At 41.3% G+C, this 22,660-nt stretch overlaps 1 protein-coding gene across 1 annotated transcript in view; it reads right to left on the bottom strand.

The window, feature by feature from the left end:
- The window catches only part of Fat4 (FAT atypical cadherin 4), a 132,949-nt gene that overhangs the window by 54,446 nt on the left and 55,843 nt on the right, over positions 1-22,660 (bottom strand). Inside the window, exons 2-6 of the mRNA XM_076574027.1 lie at positions 20,440-20,571; positions 11,529-11,790; positions 9,875-10,225; positions 3,170-4,092; positions 2,190-2,364 (exon numbers count right to left, since the gene is read on the bottom strand). Coding sequence (XP_076430142.1) covers positions 2,190-2,364; positions 3,170-4,092; positions 9,875-10,225; positions 11,529-11,790; positions 20,440-20,571 — 1,843 coding nt within the window. The remainder of the gene's footprint in view (positions 1-2,189; positions 2,365-3,169; positions 4,093-9,874; positions 10,226-11,528; positions 11,791-20,439; positions 20,572-22,660) is intronic.

The raw sequence follows: 22,660 nt of genomic DNA, 5'->3' as shown, positions 1-22,660 counted from the left end.
CTGAATACCCCTTTCCCAAACATTAAAGTCTTAGAATATCCTGAGCTCTGAGGCCATGCTTCATTCTGACACGGTCATTCACTGGCTATGTGTTACTCAGCAAGGATTAAATGCTCTAAACTTGATTGTGGATAATAGAGATGGTAACAAAAATTCTGTGCAGAAAAGGCTAAACTCTATAAAACTTTTCACTTATTGTCACAAGTAGCTATAAAAAGAAACAATATCCCTTTACCTACCCATTATCCCCTCAATTGCTGCCACGCCCGTTGATTTCTCTAATCCTTGGGAGTCCTTAGAGGGAAGGGCATTATGGCCTATGTGGGAAGGTCTTTTTCTGCCATGCCTCTTGGTTTGGAATACTTCAAAGTCAGACTCCCCGGCTGGGACCCTCTGTGTGCTGTGCCCTGCCTGTCACAGATAACCCCAAACTGAACTTCCAAATCCTATTTCCCTCCCACATGCCAGCCAGAATGTCCACCACCACTGGATTCCCTCCCAGAACAGCAAATTTTATGAAGACAGGGGCCTTGAGGGGCTACGTTCCTCCTCCCTCTAGTTTCTGCTCCCTGCCACGTTGTTTCCACAAACTGTACTTGTATTTGTGAGTATCTGAGGTTGGCCACATGCTTCCAGCTCTAACAAGTGAAGACAGCTGGGGCTGCCTTATCTTAGCAATAAAACCATGGTTCTAAAATCCATCTCCCTAGCAGTTTCCACCGAGTTCAGTCCATCTTCCCCAGGGACCTTGGCTGATTTGCACAGCCAGTTTCCATTGGTTTTATGGGAGGATGCTCACACCTAAGAGTCTGAGGGCTGTAAAGGATGCGGAACAGGGATGTGACAAACAGGTCTCAGATTAATTTGGATTAAGTATGTGGCTGACACACCGTATTCTGTTCCTCATTCCCTGGGGTTTTGAAGCTTTGATACAGTGTAACAAGGTAATTCATACATACCAAAAATAGAAGGGATAATACATTTTTCCCCAAGAGGTTGGAAGTGAAGGCTGGAGCAAGAAAAGGGAAGGTAGCATTCAATTAAAAATGAGTAGCACTATCCTTGGAGTATGTCATTAACTGTAATCCCAAAGTCCTCTACTGGTTTTTGAGGGGGGCTTTTAAACAGTATGCTGACTGCATGGAACTGAGCATATTCAACAAGAATTTCATCATGCCGTATTAATATAAAAATTTTCACAGTAAAATAGCCCATTCAAAATCTTTCAAAATTCCATAATCCTACTTGTGTACCTATAGCACCTGGAAAACATATATATATATATATACCTTCATATGCTAATATATGCACGTGTGGCTATATACATATATCATTTCAGTTATCTGTCACAACAAACCTGCCTTGAACATTTCAACCAATATTTTTTCCTAAATGAATCAACATAATTAAAACATTGGATATAAGGCAGTTATTCTCAGGAAAAAAAATTATACAAGGCAATCATCCCATAATTAATTCATTATCTTTTGAAAACTCAAACGTTTAGTCAGACATTTGCTCAACAAATACTTACACAATTCTAACTCCGTCAATCAGATTCTTTAGAATGTTTAGTTGTTTCCGTTTTAATTTGGAGTGTTCTCCGTGTGTGAACAGTCTACCAAGCAAAACAAGGCAGTGTAGACAATACCATCTCTAGAACTTTGGCATTCTGTTGCTACATGCCAAACAATTTATGTCATTGCTATTTTAAAAAACTGAAGGCTAGAGAATACTGTTTTTTATTAAGTGTATTGCTGTGGGAGTTTATCAAGGCAGACTATCATGGACACTCCGGGGATGAGCAAATACACTTAAGAATGACGACGTTTAGAAAACTATAAGAGCGAAATAGAAATCTGGACCTTTTTTCTCTCCAGAATCTTCTGGAACTATCTAGATGCTTCAAATTCCTCCTTACTCAGTGTGTAGGAGTAGAAGGCCACACCCATAGGTGCTCAGGTAGCTTTCAGGGCAAGGAAATTTTTCTGCACAGAAGCTTCCCCTCAGTGGTGATATGGGGAAATCTCTTGCCATTTTACACTGTAATCTCATTAGCTATACTCAATGTATTTAGGATCTATTCCAAGCATTAGTAAATTTCAATAAATGTGATACAGTTACAAATTAAACTACATTCATGCTCCTGAGGATCTGACTCACAATGGAGCAAACTAGTCAGGACGCACCTGCATCAGCAGCTGTGACAACCAGTACGAAGTGATCCCTTGCTTCTCGGTCCAGACTCTGGGTCACCCGAAGCTCCCCACTGGCTGTGAGGGCAAAAGCATTGTCTTCATTTCCACCAAGCAGAACATAGGAGAGCTGGCTATTCGGCCCTTGATCATCATCTCTTGCCACCACCTACAGGGGCGAATAGTCACATGGTTATAATATGGCACCTAACATGAGACAAATGAGTCATCACAAGACAACGGGAAGGGGGTGGGGAGCGAGACAGTGCTACAAGGCTGTAGTTTCAAATTTCTAAATTGAGGGCTGGAGAGACCGCTCAGCAGCCGAGAGCTTTTGCTGCTCTTCAAAGGGACCAAGTTCAGTTCCCAGCACCCATGTGGTGGCATATAACCATCAGTAACTCCAGTTCTAGGGGATCTGATGCCTTCTTCTGGCCTCCTTGAGCACGAGGCATACATGTGGCACACACGTAACCCGCACATGCATGCCTGAGGGCTAAACACTCACACACATAAAGTAAAATAAAGTCTAAAGATTTTGTAATTAAAGTAGTAAATAATAGTAATGTATTATGTACACATATTTGCATAAAGCCAACACATAGGGTTTGAGGGAGGCTTCCCATAAATGTACAGTATAGTTTTTCTTTTTTGTAAAGAAGGAAGGTAGAACAATATTTTAAATGAACTTTTCCAAATTTTGATATCATCTTATGTATGAATATTATTCTCATCCTAAAACAAAATTGAAAAATCCTCCTCACACGAACAATGGGTGTAAAATGAGTATACACAAAGGAAATTACTAAATCTTGGAGACAATATTCGTAAGCATTGATTTTCAAGGTTTTCTATATCTGCATCTATCTCCCCCTGGCAGTGAGAGGGAGGAAGAGGTCTTGAACATAGTTCAAGAAGTCTTTTGGTTTATGTCTTAGGGCAGGATAAGCCCCATTGTGTTTAAACATACTGACCTGAAGAATGGTTCTGGGCAGGGTCCCTAAATTTTCAGGGACATTCACAGAATATGGAGACAGCTCAAATACAGGGACGAAATCATTCATGTCAAGTAAAGTGATGGTGACAGTGCAAACATCCGTTCTGGGGCTGCTGCCCCGATCTGAAGCCTGAACAGTTAGCGTGTAAGCAGGGGTTGTCTCCCGGTCCAAAGACTTAGCCACTGTGATGGTGCCTGTCACGGAGTCCATCCTGAACTCCTGCTGTGCGTTCCCAGCCAGGATGCCATAGCGAACCTGCCCATTGGTGCCTTCGTCACTGTCTGTTGCTGACACTTGGATTATATCTGTGCCGGTGAGGGTGTTCTCCTTAATCTGCACTCTATACACAGCCTGAGCAAAAACTGGGTTGTTATCATTGATGTCCAGGACCATAACCACAACCTCTGTAGAGGAGGACAGGGGTGGTTGTCCTTTGTCTGTGGCCACCACTGTCAGGCTGTAATTGGAAACTTCCTCTCTGTCCAGCTCTCCAGTGAGATGCACCTCACCGTCGATGGTCCCAATGCTGAACTTGTTTGCCGAAGGGTTCAGTAGAGTGTACTCAATGTAGCTGTTGGGGCCACTGTCTGGGTCTGTCGCTTGAGCCTTGAAGACAACAGTATCAATAGGTGTGTTTTCTGGAATGTACGTCAACTTGGGGGAAAGAAAGATGGGTGGATTATCATTGACATCTAACAAGATGATGGAGACTTGGGCTGTGCTTGTGAACCTGGAGGCAGGAGGCTGGGGTGAGTCATGGACCTGAATGACCAGGTTGTAGAAGGACTGGCTTTCACGGTCCAAAGTCTTGAGGGTTTTGAGGACCCCGTGCTTATCCACTGCAAACTGCCCAAGGCTATCACCTGAAGCGATGCTGTAGGACAGCTCAGAGTTGACACCTAGAAGTGATAGAGGAAAAGTTAAGCTTATTAAACAGGTGATGGTTGTAGTCCAAGCCACACCAAATGATCTGACACGTACTAGAGCCTTTCTGACGCATTACTACTGTAACGACTTCCAGAGTGATTCCACATGAATCATTCAAAGTGATTGTGAATGATTTACCTATAGCTAAATACCCTGAGTGAATACTGCTGAACACATGAGTCTTCCACTGAGCTTTTGATAGGAAAGGCATTTACAATCTGGTGTACAAATGATCTATACAGGGTGTGTTACTTAGAGCAATGTTGAAATGTTAAATTACCAAAGTGAAGAGGAAGAAAACATTCCAGAGAACAGATATTTTTCTAAACTTTTCTTGGTTTCTATCACATAACTCCCTGGGGCCCAACACTACAAATGTCACTCTCTATATTATTAGCCAAACATTTATAACTTCAGTAATTTATTGGGGCCGACACCAGTTTTCAGAGAAGGGTAATAAAATGTTCTGATGTTGGACATTAGTCATGGATGCTTAAAGTCTCCTTTTACATTTCTTGTCAGAACTAATAAATACTTTTTAATTCCTATTAAGCATCTGGCCAAGCAACATCCTTTAAGGAAATAGCTGCTCTCAAGGTTTATGTACATTCAAACGTTTGAAAAAGTATCCCTTAAAGGAACTGTTAGCAATAAAGTTATACATGAAAGTCTTCAGGCAGAAAGGTTCATGGTGTCCTTGGCAAATGCTTAGATTATATACATATACATATACATACATACATATATATATATATATATATATATATATATATATATATAACTTTTTAACTTAAAATTATATACTCACTTTTAAAAGTTGCAGACATAATTATAGCAAAGATACTAAGGAGAGCATATCTGCCACCATGTTTCAATCAGTTATTGAAGGGTAGGTTCTACATAAGCAACAAAAACCAAGACAGGCTGGATTTTGTGCCTCAGAGCAGTATTGTCCCAGCTAGCTCACAATGCCACCTGGGCTCTCCCATCTCATCTGAAGGAAATTCAACTGTTTAACGTACTGAGTCCTACCTACCAGGAACAATGTCTGCTCTTTGCCAAGAGCCTCCCAGAAGAGTTTACTAACTTGTTGTGAAAGCCATTCCTCAGTGATCTGCCAACACTTGAGTACATTTGCTTTTCACTTCTTTTCAATCTTGTGTTCCCTTTCAGGCAGATTACCCAAGTCATGGAATTTCCTCCTCCAATGTGGTCCTGTTACTCTGTCTCTATGACCTGAAGATCTCTCTCTAGCATCTTTCCTCACATGCCAAAAATAAGGAAACACATTTAGAAGGCAAATCTGGGCACAGAGGGACTGATCTAGAATTTCTTGTGTGAGCTTTGATGCACAGATCTCTGGAGACACAGACTATGCCATGTGGTCATTCATCTGTGCAGTTTACAGCAGACTCTTCCCACATGAATGGAGCAGAGGTTATAAGCTTAGGAGCCTGAACACCAGGAAAAAATACAAACAGTTCAGGGGCCACATATCAATCCACCTGCAGGGAAGGAAGGATGGGAAATCCAGAGCAGACAAGGTCAGCTGAATGCTTCACCGTGTCTTACATTTTCCCAGGTTGAGAAAGGTTCCACCTACTCTGCTATAAAGTGTGATTGAATACGTCAGGGGTGCTTTTTACATAAAGTGTAGTTTTATAAGTACATTTTCCAAGTCTTCTAACACAAAGGTCAGAAACAAATGTAGAATCCTTGTTCTTCTTGAGATCCACAGTCACCAAAACACAGAAGTTAAAGCAATACCAAAGAACCTCCATGAAAAACTTAGTTCTGTGTAGACATACAAAATGGTTCACAGTCAAGATCAATGGAAATTAGAAACAATAATAGCATTCTACACAACTTCAGTGGTGACCTATGGGAACCGCACAACTCAGTCGGACTGGTAGCCATTGCAGCAAAGATCTGAGAATCCTTGTTCTTCACGGGTGTTCATTCAAGTAAGTAAGTGTTAAACTTACTCATGGCCCCACAGAGAGCAGAAAGGCCCCTTTCATGAAGGGAAAGGATGATAGGAAGGATCAGCTGTGGAACTAATAAATGTGAACCTTTAACTATCACTGAGAATAAAAACATTTATATTTACTTTATAATCGCAAATAAATCAAGGAGTGCCATTTAAAATCAACCACATATAACTATGGTCTTTGAAACAAAAAATAACTGTTATTACACTAAATAGTGTAAGGTGAGAAATAGGTCTTATCTCAGAACTGGAATCAGAACTGGATAGTGGAAAATAGAGAGCTGCACTTTAAGAAGGGATGTTTCCCTTCGAAGAGGCTAATTCGTCAGGTAACCTTTGTTAGCATTGAGGCATCTGTACTGGCCTGCCCTTTGGGTCCTAATACGATACGTCCTCAGCTGCAGCCACTAAGAGCACCCCAGTGTGCATTCACTGCTTTCCCTTATAAAAGGAGGGCCTTGCCCAACTCCCATCTCTTTCTCTTCCTTCACTCTCATCCCCAGGGACCAGTCTCTGACCCCTTCTCTGCTCTTCTCTCCCCTCCCTTCAATAAACCTCTCATGGGGGCCCTGCTGTATGGTGTGACTCCTTCCCACCATTTTTAAAATACAACAACCTTGGCCTTAAGATCTGCACCTAGGAAATGCACATGGCCCCAGAGGGACTCAGAACCTCCCAACACTGGCTCTGTCTGGAAAACATCAAAGATCTCATCATTCCCCTGCTCTTTGCAACAAGTGTCTGAACAGTAAGATGATAAACACATACTTAATTTTGATTAATAAGTTAACATTTTTATTTAGGGGCTTTTACAATCCAGCAGATCACTACACTGAATATGGGCTGTTTTTCCAGCCACTCAAGTTCAACTTGCTGGAAGTCATGTGGTTCCATGAATATTCTTGGGATTGGTTGGGGTGAGTGTTGTGCAGCTGCTAAAGGTGTGTACATGTGTCTGTGTTTGGGGAGATGTGCATAGGTATGGATAAGTGTGTGTGCGTGTTTGATTGTGAACATATGGTATTTGGCATTTGCTATATGGTTTATTCCCAAGAACTGTAGAACATTGTATAAATACATAAAATGTAAGTAATGCAACACATTCTGAAATGATAAAATTAGCTGGATTATGAATGTACACATTTAGCCACAATCTATAGGTTTTGTCCTATGTATGTGAAGGGCTAATATTTGCTTGCCTGTGGCCTGACAAAGATGCACAGTACTGACAGGCTACCACTCATCTTCAGGGAATGCTTTTAACAAGGTCATCAGGGACCTGGACTATGGAATGGGCATTCGTTCAATTGTGCACCAAAGATAAATGGACACAGTCATTCAGAAAAAGTGACAGCGTGTCACTATTCAAATATACTGTAACAGCCAGGACACCTGAAGTGGGCATGGTTTCCAGAAGGATACAACAGCAGTAACCTGCATAGTGTCATGATGTTCTAAGCTATAACTTTTGTTCCACATAATACTTGCTAACTATATTCATAGACACATTGGTATTAATAAAGCTGTGACTTGTGCATTAACATCAATGTAAGATTTGCCTCATTGATAAGATTCTGTAATCCAAAGTGTTAAAGTTTGAACTCTGAATGCATACACAGACAACACAAAAGGTCAAAGTCCCTCTCCTAGAACATTCATCTCTGTAGAAGACAGCACTGTTCCCGATCGGGAGCTTTCTGAACAGAGGCCAAGTTGAACCTGTTAAACTGAGTGTCCCATTTGTAGACACACGGGAAGTGTTCACTGTAACTGTGCTGGTGTGCTTACAAACAAAGTCACTCTTATCTTTATCCTCCAAATCCAGAAGGAATGGGAACTGTGTCCTCTATTTTAAGTCAAGATTCAGGAAATGACTCTGATAAAAGTATTCAGCCTGAACAATGGCTAAAAGCGGTTTGAAACTTTCACAGTTTTAACCAGCACAATTAAATGGGGAAACACCCTTAAAAAGAAAGAGAGAAAAAGATTTGTGGCTGCACATGCAGGAATCGTTCCAGAAACTTTTTTGAAAAATTCATACACTGGTGCCTTTTAATCTTGTTCGCATTCCTTTATATTTAATTTTGAGGGTAAAAGAAATTTGTTCCAGAGGATAGCTGGGGCTTCAACAGACCCCAGTCCACGTAGGCACCAGGCAGAAAAATGTTCAGCATAGAAAGCTGACCCCAGGACTGCGGTTATGACTCCAGCAGTAAACCGCTTGCCTTGCAAGCATGCAGACTGTGTTTGATCCCCAGAACTAACATAAAAATGCCAGGCCGGGTAGTACACACTTGTCATTCACATGCTGGGGACCCAGAGACATTTGAAATCCCAGAATCCATGGCCAGACAGACAAGCCAAGTTTCAAGCCAGTGAGAGATTCTGTTTCACAAAACAAGGTGCACAGTGTCTGCATAATGACCCAGAGGCTGAGCTCTGTCTTCCATGCTTGTGAACACAAACAGACATGTTACCACACAAACACATGCATACGTGGACATATCCACAAGAAAAATTAACTCAAGAATGTGTGCAGGACATGGCAAAGGCTCCATATTCATGTTCTGGAATGGTTAGAATAAATAAAAGTGATGTAAGCTTTGCAAAGGACTTGAATCCAGATCCTAGCACCCATCTCAGGCAGCTCACAATTGTCTGTGGGATCCATTGCCTCCAGCCTCCAGAGACACTTGCACACACGTGCAACATCCACATGTAGACACAGACACACACACACACACACATACACACACACACACACACAAATTAAAATAAAATAATCTCTTTTAAAATCCTTAAATTTATTATATACTATAAACTAAACAATCCTTTCCAGTCAATGAAAACACAAATGCTTGCCAAAATATTATTAGACTTTTAATCTAATAATACATAATTTAGTTATTCACTATAAAATATTTGCTTTAAGACTTTTTTTTCTCTTTTTGCTTTGTATTTTTACTTTTTCAAAGTCTAAGTGACATACAGGCCAGTCAAATGGCCGAGCAGAGTAAGCTGCTTCCTATAAAAACTGATGACCTGAGTCTGCACCCAGGACCCACGTAGTAGAAGGAGAAAACTTCTTCTACAAGTTGCCCTCTGACATACATACATACATACACACACACCATGGCACATGCATCCACATACCCAGACACACACAAAGAAAATCAATAAATATAAAAATCAAATTTAAAATTTTGAGCAATATACACACAGAGATTTTTTTTTTTATCTAACACAAACTCAGAATGAATCTTTGGCCACCACATTACTGAACTACAATGCTTCTAAAACATTTGAAGCAAAACTAAAGATAAATTTTGTTAAAGATGTTAACTTACAATCAATAGTATGATTGTTATGAAAAATTATGCTATAAATTGCTTGATTTTTAAAAATCCTCTACAGTTAAATCAAAACTCAAATTCCCACCTTTAGATACATAGTTATAGAATATCATTCATAAGCCGGGCGGTGGTGGCGCACGCCTTTAATCCCAGCACTCGGGAGGCAGAGGCAGGTGGATCTCTGTGAGTTCGAGGCCAGCCTGGGCTACCAAGTGAGTTCCAGGAAAGGCGCAAAGCTACACAGAGAAACCCTGTCTCAAAAAAACCAAAAAAAAAAAAAAAAAAAGAATATCATTCATAAATAAATATGAATAAATAAAACAGTTAATAAGATAATAACATTGGAGTCATTAAAACATGCACTCTATTTTAGTGAGTGGAATTTTTAAGGACACCACAGAAATGACATACCGTCATCTGCGTCAGTGACGTTAAACACCAGGACTGTGGATCCGAGAGGCAGATTTTCCATTAAGGATGTGCTATAGGAGCTCAAGCTGAAGACAGGTGGATTGTCGTTGACATCAAGGATGTTGAAGTAGGCTCGGATGGTGCTGAACTGACCCCCACCATCCTCAGCACGGACTGTAAGTATGTAATATTGCTGCGTTTCATAATCCAGGGCTCGAGTCAAGTTGAAGACACCGGTAACTGGGTTCAGGAAAAACACACCATCCCCATCGTCTTCATCCACCACATATGTGATTTCTCCATTCACACCTGAGTCGTCATCTGTGGCTAAAAGAGCTGCCACTAGAGAACCTGCCAGAATGACAAACCAGGTCTAGAGTTAGTAGAACAAGGGGTATTGAGGTATGTCTAAAAGTATAGACTGACCAAGAAAGTGTTTTTATAGTCAAGGATTTTAAATAGATGGCTTTTGTAAAACAGGAAGCTTGGTATTCTGCTGACTTATAGACTGACACACCCATCCCCTTAAACCACAATCCAAGGACCATGGCAAGCACCCCATGAGGCTCAGGCTGTAGTGCAAGGGTTAACAGAGAAGTAATCTTACTTCTGACACTGTCTCCACCCAGTGCTCCCAAGCAATACACTTATCCATAAGTCAATGCATAATCATTGGAGCCCATAGCTAATGTGTGGAACTGGGATTCCAAACAATATCATGTGTGTGGCCTAGAGCTGGCAGCCTATGATACCAGTGGTCACTACAGTAATTAATATAGAAAAAAATGTGCTAAGAAATTAAGGACTGGGCATATCAGCTTAGAAAATGAAGGGGGAACTGTCAGGGAGAGGGATTACCAGGGAGTCACTTCTATCCAATTTTCTGTGTAGCCCCCCACTGTCCTGGAACTCTCTCTCTCTCTCTCTCTCTCTCTCTCTCTCTCTCTCTCTCTCTCTCTCTCTCTCTCTCTCTCTCTGTAGACCAGGCTAGCCTCACACGCAGAGATTGACTCCTCTGCCTCTGCCTCCCAAGTGCTGGGGTTAAAGGCATGTGCCACCATGCCTGGCTGAATTTTGATTTTTGAAGACAGCAACACATTGTAGTCAAGGCTGGCCTCTAATTCCCAGCTGTCTCCCTGCCTTACCTCCTGAGTGTTAGGATTACAGGTGTAGCGCACCACACCCAGCTTCACATTGATCTTCTAAATTAACACTTTGCGGATTCTAATAATTATTGTCTCCATATTACAGAAGAAAAGGATGCTTGAGAAATGAGTTAAATAGCCTGGTCACACAGCTAATGAGGCCTAGAACCCCTAACTACAGTCTTTAACACACTCATTTTGGTTTTATCCATTTTAAAAGTATAAAAAGAGAATGGAGCTGGCTGTTATGAAAGCTGATGACCTGAGGCACAGGTACATTCAGAAATAGAAGTGTCTGTAGTTATTAATCACAAACTTACCTCACCTCATCTGCTCTAACTTATTAGTCATTTTTTTGGGAATTACACACAAGATGTTATGCAAAAGATCACAAAATGTGAAGTATATATTTTCACAGCTGGAAGTAAACATGTGTTAAATACTACTTATTGCTTAAAACAACCAGAAGAGTGGTTCCTGCAAAACGCCTCTCAGGGCATGTCACTTACCAGGGGTTGTATCTTCTGGGATGTCAAAAGAGTACACAGGCCTGGAGAACTTGGGGGTGTGGTCATTCACATCCTTGATGGTGATGTTTATCCTCATGTCAGAAGACTGAAGGCCATCATCTGCTCGAACCAGCAATGAATACTTGGACCTGTGCTCTCTGTCCAGCCTCTTGGTGGCTATGAGATCTCCAGATTCGGGGTCAATTCGGAAGCTGTCATCAGCTCCACTAATGAGAGCATATGTGACCAGAGCATTTGCACCCTGAGGAAAAAGACCAGGCATGTGAACTGCTGGAGTCAAGAGCATCATTTCTTGAAGTTTTCAGTGATCATGAATTTGACAAAGGAAGACCTTGGGGCTTCAACTGCATGTAACAGTGTACAATTTCAAAAGGTGGGGAAGAGAAATTTAACTAAGGAGGGGAGGATTTGTGCCCTAAAAATTTTAAATCATCAATGAAATAAAAGATCAAAAATTCATCTGATATTGTACACTGGATAACCTAATACAGCTACCAGGTTCATACATACTATAGCAATCTACAAGGTCTACATAGGCTCTTTCAAAACCCTCATGGCACTTTTTATAGAAATAGAAAATAACACAGAGGATTGGAGAGACGGCTCAGCAGTTAAGAGAGCTAACTGCTCTTGCAGAGGACCTAGCTTCCATTCCCAGAACCCACATGGAGGCTCACAAATGCCTATCACACCAGTAGTTCCAGGAGAGCTGATGCCCTATTCTGGTTTCTATAAGCTCCTGCATGCATGTAGTGCATATACACTTACACATAAATAAAAATCAGCATTAAATAGAAGAGAACACAACTTTCAAATTCATGTCGAAACACAAAGGACCTAAATGAAACAAATCAGTGTTGAAGAAGAAAGCTGGAGACATTACTCCTCCCGACTGCATAGTATATTTCAAAGCTACAGTAATAACACTGTATTCCTAGACATATTCATAACAGAGAAGAGCAGAAAGCTCAGAAATAAATCCATGGGGATGGTCAACTCTATACAATTAGAAAGAATAAGCAATTCAGCAAACGGTGTGGGAAAATCTGATTATTTATGTGGCAAAAAAAAAGCAGGGCTCAAAAGTCAACACATATCAGATGAACGCCTCAACATAAGAGCTGAGATTCTAAGTCTCTGAGACCAGATGCAGAGGTCTTTCTTCCTGATGGCATTGGTCCTGGTGATTCTGTCACTGTCACCACACTGAAAATGCAGGTGACAAAACCATGGAGAGGTAAGGGAGGTGGCATCAAAGTGAAGGACTTCTACCCTGTGAAGGGATGGACAGTTGTGAGAAGAGCAGATGTTAGCAAACTGTACACGTGATAGAAGGTTCATTCCTGAAATACCCACAGACTGCAAAATATTTGTTTTAATAAAACAAATGACTAAGGATTCATGTAGCCATCTCTCCAAAGAAATAGGGGACAGCAGCAGGTGTGTAAAAATTGTACAATGTCACTAACTGCCATGGAGATTCAAACAAAACTTCACAGATGTGCCACCTCAGACCTAACAGGGCAGTTACATCGGAGCACCATAAGAGACAACCAGTGACATTGGGGAAATAAGCCAGGCACTGGTGGCGCACGCCTTTAATCCCAGCACTCGGGAGGCAGAGACAGACAGATCTCTGTGAGTTCGAGGCCAGCCTGGTCTACAGAGTGAGTTCCAGGAAAGGCACAAAGCTACACAGAGGAAACCCTGTCTCGAAAAACCAAAAAAAAAAAAAAGAAAGAAAGAAAAAAAAAGAAAAGGAAAGAAATTGGGGAAATAAGAAGATCACTGTCTGTCAGGAAGAATGCAATAGAAACAATAGGAAAGGTCTACACACACACACATACACACACATACACACACACACATACACACACACATACACACACACACATACACACACATACACACACACACACACACACACACACACACACACACACACACACACACACAGCCTGAAAATGGATTCATCAATTCTATTCCTGGTATTTATACAAAGGAACTGAAATTAGTATTTCAGAAAGAGATTGACAATTTCATTTTCATCACAACATAGTCAAGGTTGGGAGATGAACTAGCCCCTCAGTGGATGACGTGAAAAGGGGTGTGGTCTACATGTGCAGGGTTATTAGTTCTGGAAAGAAAATCATTTCACTCATAAGAGCTTGAAGATGTCACTCACAGAGGATGGAGGTCACATGACATCAGTTACATGAGCCATCTGAAATAGTCAAGGAACTGAAGTACAGTGCTATATCTGGGGCTGGGAAGGTAGTGAGGACTGCCAGTTCCTCCCATTCTTAGAGAGGAAGACATTGGGTGGAGATCTAGCTGTCATACACCAGCTCCACTGAATGCGTCAGTTTGGGTTCCTAAGCTCCCTCAGCCAGGCTCAGTTCATGTGCCCCCCAGTGCTGTGCTGTAATGGCAATTAAAGGCCAAGTGCTAAATGGAGGGGCTTTGGAGAATAGAAAGGCAAGGAAGAGAGATGCTGTGGGATGGTCTGTATGTCAAATTGCTCTGATTGGTCAATAAATAAAACACTGATTGGCCAGTGGCCAGGCAGGAAGTATAGGTGGGACTAACAGAGAGGAGAATTGAGAGAACAGGAAGGTGGGAGGAGACACTGCCAGCTGCTGCCATGACAAGCAGCATGTGAAGATGCCAGTAAGCCACGAGCCACGTAGCAAGGTATAGATTTATAGAGATGGATTAATTTAAGAAGTAAGAACTGGATAGCTAGAAGCCTGAGCCATTAGGCCAAATGGTTTAAACAATATAAGTCTCTATGTGTTTACTCAGTTGGGTCAAAGTGCCTGTGGGACTGGCGGGTGAGAGAGATTTGTCCTGACTGTGGGCCAGGAAGGACTGGAGAAAACTTCAGCTACAGAGAGAGGGGCCCTTCTGGGTGGCTTTCAGGAAGATACGATGCAAAGAGGACAATGGCGTTAAGTATCATAGAGTGCAGGAAATGTCTTGAGTGTAAGCAAGTATTCACAGAGAAAGAGTGATCGAGGCAAATAAAGAGCTTGGAAGAAATGGTCTTGATAAAAACGTTAGGATATGTATTGGAGAATTTCAAATGTAGCACAGATTGGCTTGAATTCCATAGTCCTGAAATGTGATTCTGTTTCACCTGGAAGCATGTGTTGATGGACAGACAGATAGAGACAGAGAGAGCTGGGGATACAGACATGGGTACACTGTAGATACAAGGAGATGGCCTTCAGTGGGGAAGTGCTGAGAAGACACTGAGTAGAATGGTAGCCAGAGACATTGCTGCTCCTGTACCCAATAACTGGGTGAAGTGATGTGGTGACCAAGAACAGCTCCACAGAAACGGCAATCTGGCAATCAGAGATTGAAAATGACATGACATCTAAGAAGATCACATTAGGAGGTGAGAGAGCAGGGCCAAGACTAAGCATTGGCTGTTCAAGAACAGACAGGGTGTCATGAGCCATGAGGGATAAAAGGTGAAGAGGGGCCAGAGAGAAGGGTCAGGTGGAGGGCTGCCTAAGGTCAATGCAGAGGCCTGAGAGGAGGGTAGCCTAGCAAAGCTCGAATGCAAGGAGACTGCAAAGTTAAAGACCATGCCAATTTGTTAGTGGAGGCACTGGCTTCACAGCAGTGTGTGTCTCATAAATACACTGCTGTCCTTGGAAACTAAAAAGCAACTGGAGTTGTAAACTCTTAGCTGTATGCCTTGTGATGGAAGTGCCAAGTGTACACTGTGCAGGCTGGGGTGTCATCCCCGTAGCTCCTTGTCATAGGCTGAATCCTGCTCTAGCACTTCTGTGTTGCATTGGGCCACACACTGTCCTCTCTCTGCCTAGCCATCCTTGTAGGCGTAATTGGAATCACGTGACTAACTGCCAAACAGTGCTGTTTCAAAGATTAAATTGGATAATACCCATTTTCACAGTTAGAGTGATCCTTGATAGAGGATGTAGGAAAATGCTAGTTGACCATATCCTTCATTTTCTAAGGGAAGTATTTGATGATGTGGCCATCTACAACTGGAGAGAAGAGTCCCTGTTCTCCTACAGAAAGTAGGTCTGATGCCCTGTTATAACCACTGACTGGAACCCCAAGGTAGTAAGTATTGCTGGAGTTCTTGGTTTTATACCAAGAACTGTTTTGGTTTAAACACAAATCCTGTAAGGAATTTGCTTTTTCTTATTTGTTACTATCCAGAAATTGATTCATTAAAATATTCAAAGAACTCTCACAAGCAATACTAGGAAGCAAATGGTGTTGGGTGGAGATCAAAAGTGGACTGACTGGATTACAGATCCTAAGCTCCTGGACAGCTTTTATGTCAGAGGTTTTGATGTTTTCCTGTGTGTGTTTCTGTTTTCCATGCATGTAAAAAGATCATCTTTGACAGCATGAGGCAAAAACACTCTCATTCAAAACTTATGTTCAGTGGCCTTTATAGGCTTTTTTACAATGTGTTTCCAAAGCCAATCTTAAATTTAATAAGAAAGTGCCTCCAAATCTCCCATAACTTAATAAGAGAAGGGCTGAGTTTGACACGTTCTTTTTGTGGATTCACCTGTATCTAACAATATTCACTGTAGTTTTATGGATGAACAAAAACATCCAAAAAGCATTTTCTGCTGCTAATCTACCCACATTCTGGACTGTTCCATGCCACGAAGAATTCCACCACTCTAGTGGAGCCGTGGCCACAGTTAACAGCTACACTCCATTCTGAACCATCAAATGATAGACTAGTAAGCTAAGAGAATTTGAAGAAACAGGAACATTTTGAAACCATTATTCAAATGATTCCATACTTAGAAAAGCCCCATCTACAAAATGACTCAGGATAATAAACAATGTTCTTCAAATGGTAATCGTTCTCCTGAAAGGAAGTGAAGACCATGTCCATACAGCAATCTGTTCCCCTTCAGAATCAGCTGGTGCTATTTACTCATGAACAGCTAAAACGTCTAGTGGTTAAAGTGGGGGTTTTGTAAAGTTTGTTTGTTTAACATCTCAGTCCTGTCAAGTGGGGACACACCATTAAAGCACTACCCCTGTGCAGACAGAGGCAGAGCCCCAGGGGAGGATTTCAGGGTAAATGACAACAGCATGCAGTTGACTTTTCCAACCTGAGGTGTTGTTTTCAAAAACTGAACTTTTGAATGGTCTGAGCTGTTCTTAGCCTGCAGACTTGGTAACTGAAGAATGTGGCCTTCTGACACGGATCCCTTTACTCAGTGACCTGTGGTTTCTCTAAAATATGAATATCTCCATATCATACATATTGTCTTCCTATATGTAATATATTATATATATTATATTAAACATATAATATATATCTAATTATATATATTATACATGAGTATTTCATAATATATAACAGATATATTAATTAAAGAGAAGTGTATAGATTATAAACCAATAAGATGATTGAAATTTCAAGCAACATCTACATGCTCAGTGCCTTGAAGATGCTCATTTCTCCTCAGTCGATAACACAGCAACTTCCTGTGTCACTACAGAGTAGAAGAGGCATCTTACATTTCAACACTGTTCTGACAAAGCAGAGTGCAGCCAGGGCTTCAGTGGACAGGAAATATTCCCATGAGCTGTTTCCAGTCCAACCAAGAGGTGAGGTGCTGAGAAAGCAAAGCCCATAGACTGAGGGGTTATCAAAAACAACTGACATTAACCCACCACAAAGAACTCAGAGGAGAAGATAAATCTCTGGGTCCTATAGGGAGCTTGTGTGTCTATCCTGCTCTATACAGTCCAAGAAATGCCGGCTCCCCACAAGAGCTGAAATATCCTGGTGCTGTGGGAATCTCCGCCTATTAAGACAAGGATGTACTGAAGGAGGAAAGAATCCCAATGGGCTCCATCTTTTTCAAACAAAGAACAGTGAGTTCGAGGCCAGCCTGGTCTACAGAGTGAGTTCCAGGACAGCCAGGACTCATACACAGAGAAACCCTGTCTTGAAAAACAAAGCCAGAAGAGAACAGTCCTAATGCAGACTTCAGATTTCTGGTGGGTTTGCTGATTCAATCTCCCTGACACCATGCTTTTCTACAACCTCCCACACAGCCCTTAGAGTCTGGGGCACCCCAGTCTTCTCCCCAAGGTTTTCCCTCTACTGCCTTGACCAGCTGACAAATGGCCCCCAGGCTATTTATTCCTGCTTTACCCTCCTATACCTCCACCCTGCCTGACCCTGAACAAGCCGCTTCACTCCATGTCTTTACATCCCATGGCTTTGTAAAGTGAGGTGTCAACATGACCGTACCTGTATACTTACTTAAGAGTTAAATCTAAAAACCACCTCTCAACAAAAATAAAACAAGGTGCATGAAAGCCAATTTGGGTGTAAATACCTAGAGACATAAGGAATCTCCCAGTCCTCCTCAAATGTCACTATGACTACATCTTAAAGATGAGTTTGAAGGCAGCTGGGCTTGAGCTGCATACACTCTTCACTCTCAGGCATAGCAAAGCCCCAAGAGAAGCATACTATGCATATAACATGACACTCGTGTCAATAACATGTGCTCTAGAAAGGGAAGTGTAAGGATAATCATCTCAAGATAATAGTTAACAATGGATCTGATAGTCCTCAGGGGACGGTTCTTAGGAGAGTCATATACTGATGAAAACAATCAAATTTTCATACACAATTTATTTGCAATCCACCACAATTTGGGTTGAGTAATCCCATATCAATCATAATATCCCACAGAGTCAACATCCGTACCACTAAAATATTTATTAAAATTAGCATAGCTATTGCTTCATTTTTCTGAAGTGATTAGAACAAAACATTTCAAACAAATGAGTTACATTTCTCTCCTCTTCAATTGCCATTACAGCCATTCAGTGCTGATTATCTTACATCAACAGCATGATATTCATGTTGATGTTATATTCAAATTGGAGTTCATGAAATTTCATAAATGGATACAGCTAAATATATTGTATCAGTGACGAGCTTTAAGAAAGTGAACTATTTGCTAAACTATATCAGATGTTACATAGAATCAATTAGTACAGGTGTTCACTCTCACAACTGTCAGTGACCACTGACCTGGGAATCAATATCAATATTTCTCTATACAAAATAAAGTAGTAGACACTAACAAAAACCATCAAATGTTTTCTAGAAGAAAACTACAGTTATCTAAAAACTTATGTTTTATTCTCTTTCCTTTTACTAAATTTTATAAAATTAATCATGACTAGGCTATGATATTTCTGACTCTCTGTTATTTACTTTTTGTTCATTTATTTACCTTTTTATTTATGTATTTTTGAAACATGGTCTCACTGCATAATCCTGGATGCTGGCATTCTCCAGGTAGACCATGCTGACCTCCACCTCACAGAGATCCTCCTGTCTCTGCCTCCAGATTAAAAGTGTGCACCACCAAATGCATTCTTGTTCTACCTACTTATTCAATGTTAAAGAAAAAATCTATAAACCATTTAATCATAGTTTAAAAAAATCAAATGTGCAAACATTCCTGTGGTTGAGGAGGAAAGACAGTTCTGGGTAGGGTTTTGGCTGAGGGATAATGGGAGGATGTTCTGGTGTTTGGGAAGGCTTTCCACTCAATATCAGAGCAATAATTAAAACTTTCACTCACAAGAAAGGAGAAACCAAGCAAGGAGCTTTTATGTGAGGAAATGTAAATTAACTCTATAACCTCCCAGGCCATTTGTAGTATGGCTATTGTGTGTCTAAATTTAACATCTGCCAATAGGTATGAAATTTGTTTATTACAATAAATTGAAAACCTCATTAGTTTTTCTGCATGAAAGCCTTAGGTATTACAAATTTTTAATTAATATAGGCATAAATAAATATAAGATATATAATTTTTAAAAGTATAAAGATTTTAAGGTCACCTTAAATATTGTTAGTTTTAAATTATTTGTTTTTCCAATTACAAATGAAATAATAATAGATCCTTGGTGCTTTGAAAGCAAATAGAAATGATGAAAAGGTAAGAATAAAAATCCAATTTCAATGTCTTTATTTTTTAAAAAAATGACTTGGCCAAGAAATCTAAAACACAAAGGAAAAACAACTGAATTGTCAATTGAACAGAAAAGACCCTTCTGACTGACCTTGTCTATTCTCATTCTTTTCTCTTATTTGTGTTGAGAGGGTAGGGTATAGGCTTACATGGGTGTAGGTGTGTGTGAGTGCATGTGAAGATCAGGGGTCAACTTAGGTATTTCTCGGGGGTTACCAAACTTTAAATTTTTAATTCTGTCTCTTCGTCTCTCTGTCTGCCTGCTCACTCTCTGTCTCTGTCTCTCTCTCTCTTTCTCTGGTGTGTGTGTGTGTGTGTGTGTGTGTGTGTGTGTGTGTGTATACATGCACATGGGTGCAGTGTCCATACAGGTCAAAGAGTATGTTAGATTCCCTGGAGCTGGAGTTACAGGCAGCTATGAACCGCCCAAGGTGGGTGCCGGGAACTGAATCCATGTCCTCTACAAGAGCAGCCAGTGCTTTTGACTGCTGAGCCATCTCTGCAATTCCACCACAGAGTCTCTCATTGAGACCCGGGCCCACCAAATGGCCTAGATGGGCCAGACAGCCTGCCCCAGAGACCCTCCTGCCTCTGCTTCTCCAGTGCTGGGTTTACAAGCCAGAATCACTGCACCCAGCAGTTTTAGGAAGGTGAAGAGGCTCGAACTTGGGTCTTCATGATTGTGAAACATACATTTTACAGACTGAGCACATTGCATTCTTATATCACAGTTAAAGCAAACTAATAGATGCTGTCTGGGGAAGAACACAGCATCTATAACCTTAGTCACTGCCCACCAGAGCTCCCAGCATGCACTTCAGATTCTGTAAGTCACTGCTATTACAGATTCTAAAGACATGAGCTACCTCATCAGCATCCACAGCAGTCAGTTGCATAATCTTAGAGCCATCTCCAATGTTCTCCTCCACAGTGAGGTCCAGAGTGTCTGTTGGAAACACTGGTGGGTTGTCATTGATATCTTGAAGTGTTATTTCTACCTACAAAGAAAAAGAAAACAAAACCATTCATGAGGGCTCTACCCAGAATGCAAACCTGGAGTCCATGCAACTATCCTTCCCAAAATGAATCAAAAACAACTCAAAAAGCAGGACTCCTTGAAGGAAGGGTATAAAATATTCATAGGGTCAAATAAGGGCAATCAAACAGCATCTGACTCGTTGATGGTGACTGATTTTAAATGGTCACAATGGAGTTCATACTGGAAAATGTCCCCGAGAGTTGTCACTCAACTCCTTTAAAGCTCTCCCTGAACTAGGGACCCTCTATCTTGCAACCCATGATGTCAGGTGACCCTGGAGGTGGTATAAACAGTTTTGCCAGAAATGTTTGCACAGTGTTGACTAACGCCTGTGGGAAGTAAAGACAGCCACACATTGTTTCAGGAAACTCTTGAAATGTCTCCATGTAACATTAACCCTCTAATTTGGGAACACAAAAACTACACACTTGTCCATCTTGACTCCCATTTGCAGGAACAAAAATGCACCAAGCACCCCTTCAAAAGCCATGTTCCAGAGATCACAAGTATGAACTGCTTCTTTGAAAGATCTTAGAGCTAATTTCCCTGCCTAAGAGATATTTTCTAAAGCAAAGATCTACAAAGTCTGAACAGTAACTTTTCCAGTCCCTGTGTTTCTCATCTGAGTTGGGGGCGAGAATGAGAGGCTCTGAGGAGAGGGCAGACAGCTGCCAGAGCAGTGAAGGCTTCCTTGAGAAGATCACAAATTAAGTCAGGGAGAAAAACTCACCCAGCCAGTCAGCAAGGACGTGTTTCTCATAGAATCGGTGTTCTATAAGAAGCCATTATTCATAGCTATCCTGTGAAGACCCTATCAGATCCAGAGGACTGAGGGGAGAAGGGGGCCAGCAGAGAATATGGTTTCTCCTCAAGAGACACAGGAAAGGGGAAGAGAGCATTAGGTGGGCCCAATGTCACTCTCTGACCCAAAATGTTGGGTAAAACTCAGACAAATTAGACAACTAAGTGGATGAAAAATTGATAAAAATCAAAAAATATACAGAATTTAATATTTAATAATTGCTATGAGTCTCACTCTACCTTTAGTGGAAGAGATTTGCTCACCAGCAAACAGCTCAGCCTCTCCCAGCCAAAGGCAAGAGAGGCCAGCAGGAACCTGCAGCTTCCTTGTCCACCAGTGAGGGCTCTCTCCACCCTCCTAAACAGCACTCCATGACAGCTGTAAGAGGCAACCAGGCATCTGAAGCCTTACAAATGCCATGGGTTTACAAACAAATTAGGCTCTGCCCCTCCCCTGACTGAACCTGGACACTTCATGTCTCTTGGCCTCTATCCCTCATGTCAAAATCAAGTCTGCGTGGGAAAACTTAGAAATGCACACACACAAATGTCTCCTGTGGCTGAAAACTTCAGGCATTGGTTCTGACTATCTGCCTTGTTCACCATTGCATACTCCAGGCTTGCTAGCTTACCTGGAGATCCATCCCCCTGTCTCCACTTTCTGTCTAGTTCTGGCGAACTCGGAATTAGAGATATGCTACAGTGTCCCAGTTTACTTCTGGGGATTAGGACTTGGGTCCTCACCCTAGCACATCAAGTTTTCTACCCACTGATACATCTCAAACCCCTAGAACAACTAGCTCACAATTAGCTGCCAGTGACAGATCTCAGATCCACAGTGGCCCTTCATTTGTCTTTTAAGAAAAAATACAGAAAGTATTTTTCAACATGCATTCTTTCCATTCAGGAATCTAATGAACTATTTTAGCATTCCAGATAAATCACTAATAATTATTGTTCCCTCTAAAAAAATCAATCAGATTTAGAAAGAAAGAGGTCTTTATGTTAACTATGTTTTTGGATACATTTGCTAAACTTCCAGTGATTGACTTCTGTGTTTTATATGATAGTGCAAAACAAGCCTTTCTACATCTTCATCCAGGCAGGGCATAAAAACAGTTAACATAGGAGTCAAGACAGTGAACCAAGTGAGAAAGGACTGGTCCTTTCTGTACTCGTTGAGAGAAATGACCGCACCAGTGTGAAAAGGCAGCTCAGAGAAATCCCCAGGGTCGGGAGACAAATTT

Source organism: Peromyscus maniculatus, chromosome 6, assembly GCF_049852395.1.
Source record: "Peromyscus maniculatus bairdii isolate BWxNUB_F1_BW_parent chromosome 6, HU_Pman_BW_mat_3.1, whole genome shotgun sequence".
Taxonomy (NCBI): Eukaryota; Metazoa; Chordata; class Mammalia; order Rodentia; family Cricetidae; genus Peromyscus; species Peromyscus maniculatus.
This window is presented reverse-complemented; position numbering and strand designations above follow the sequence as displayed.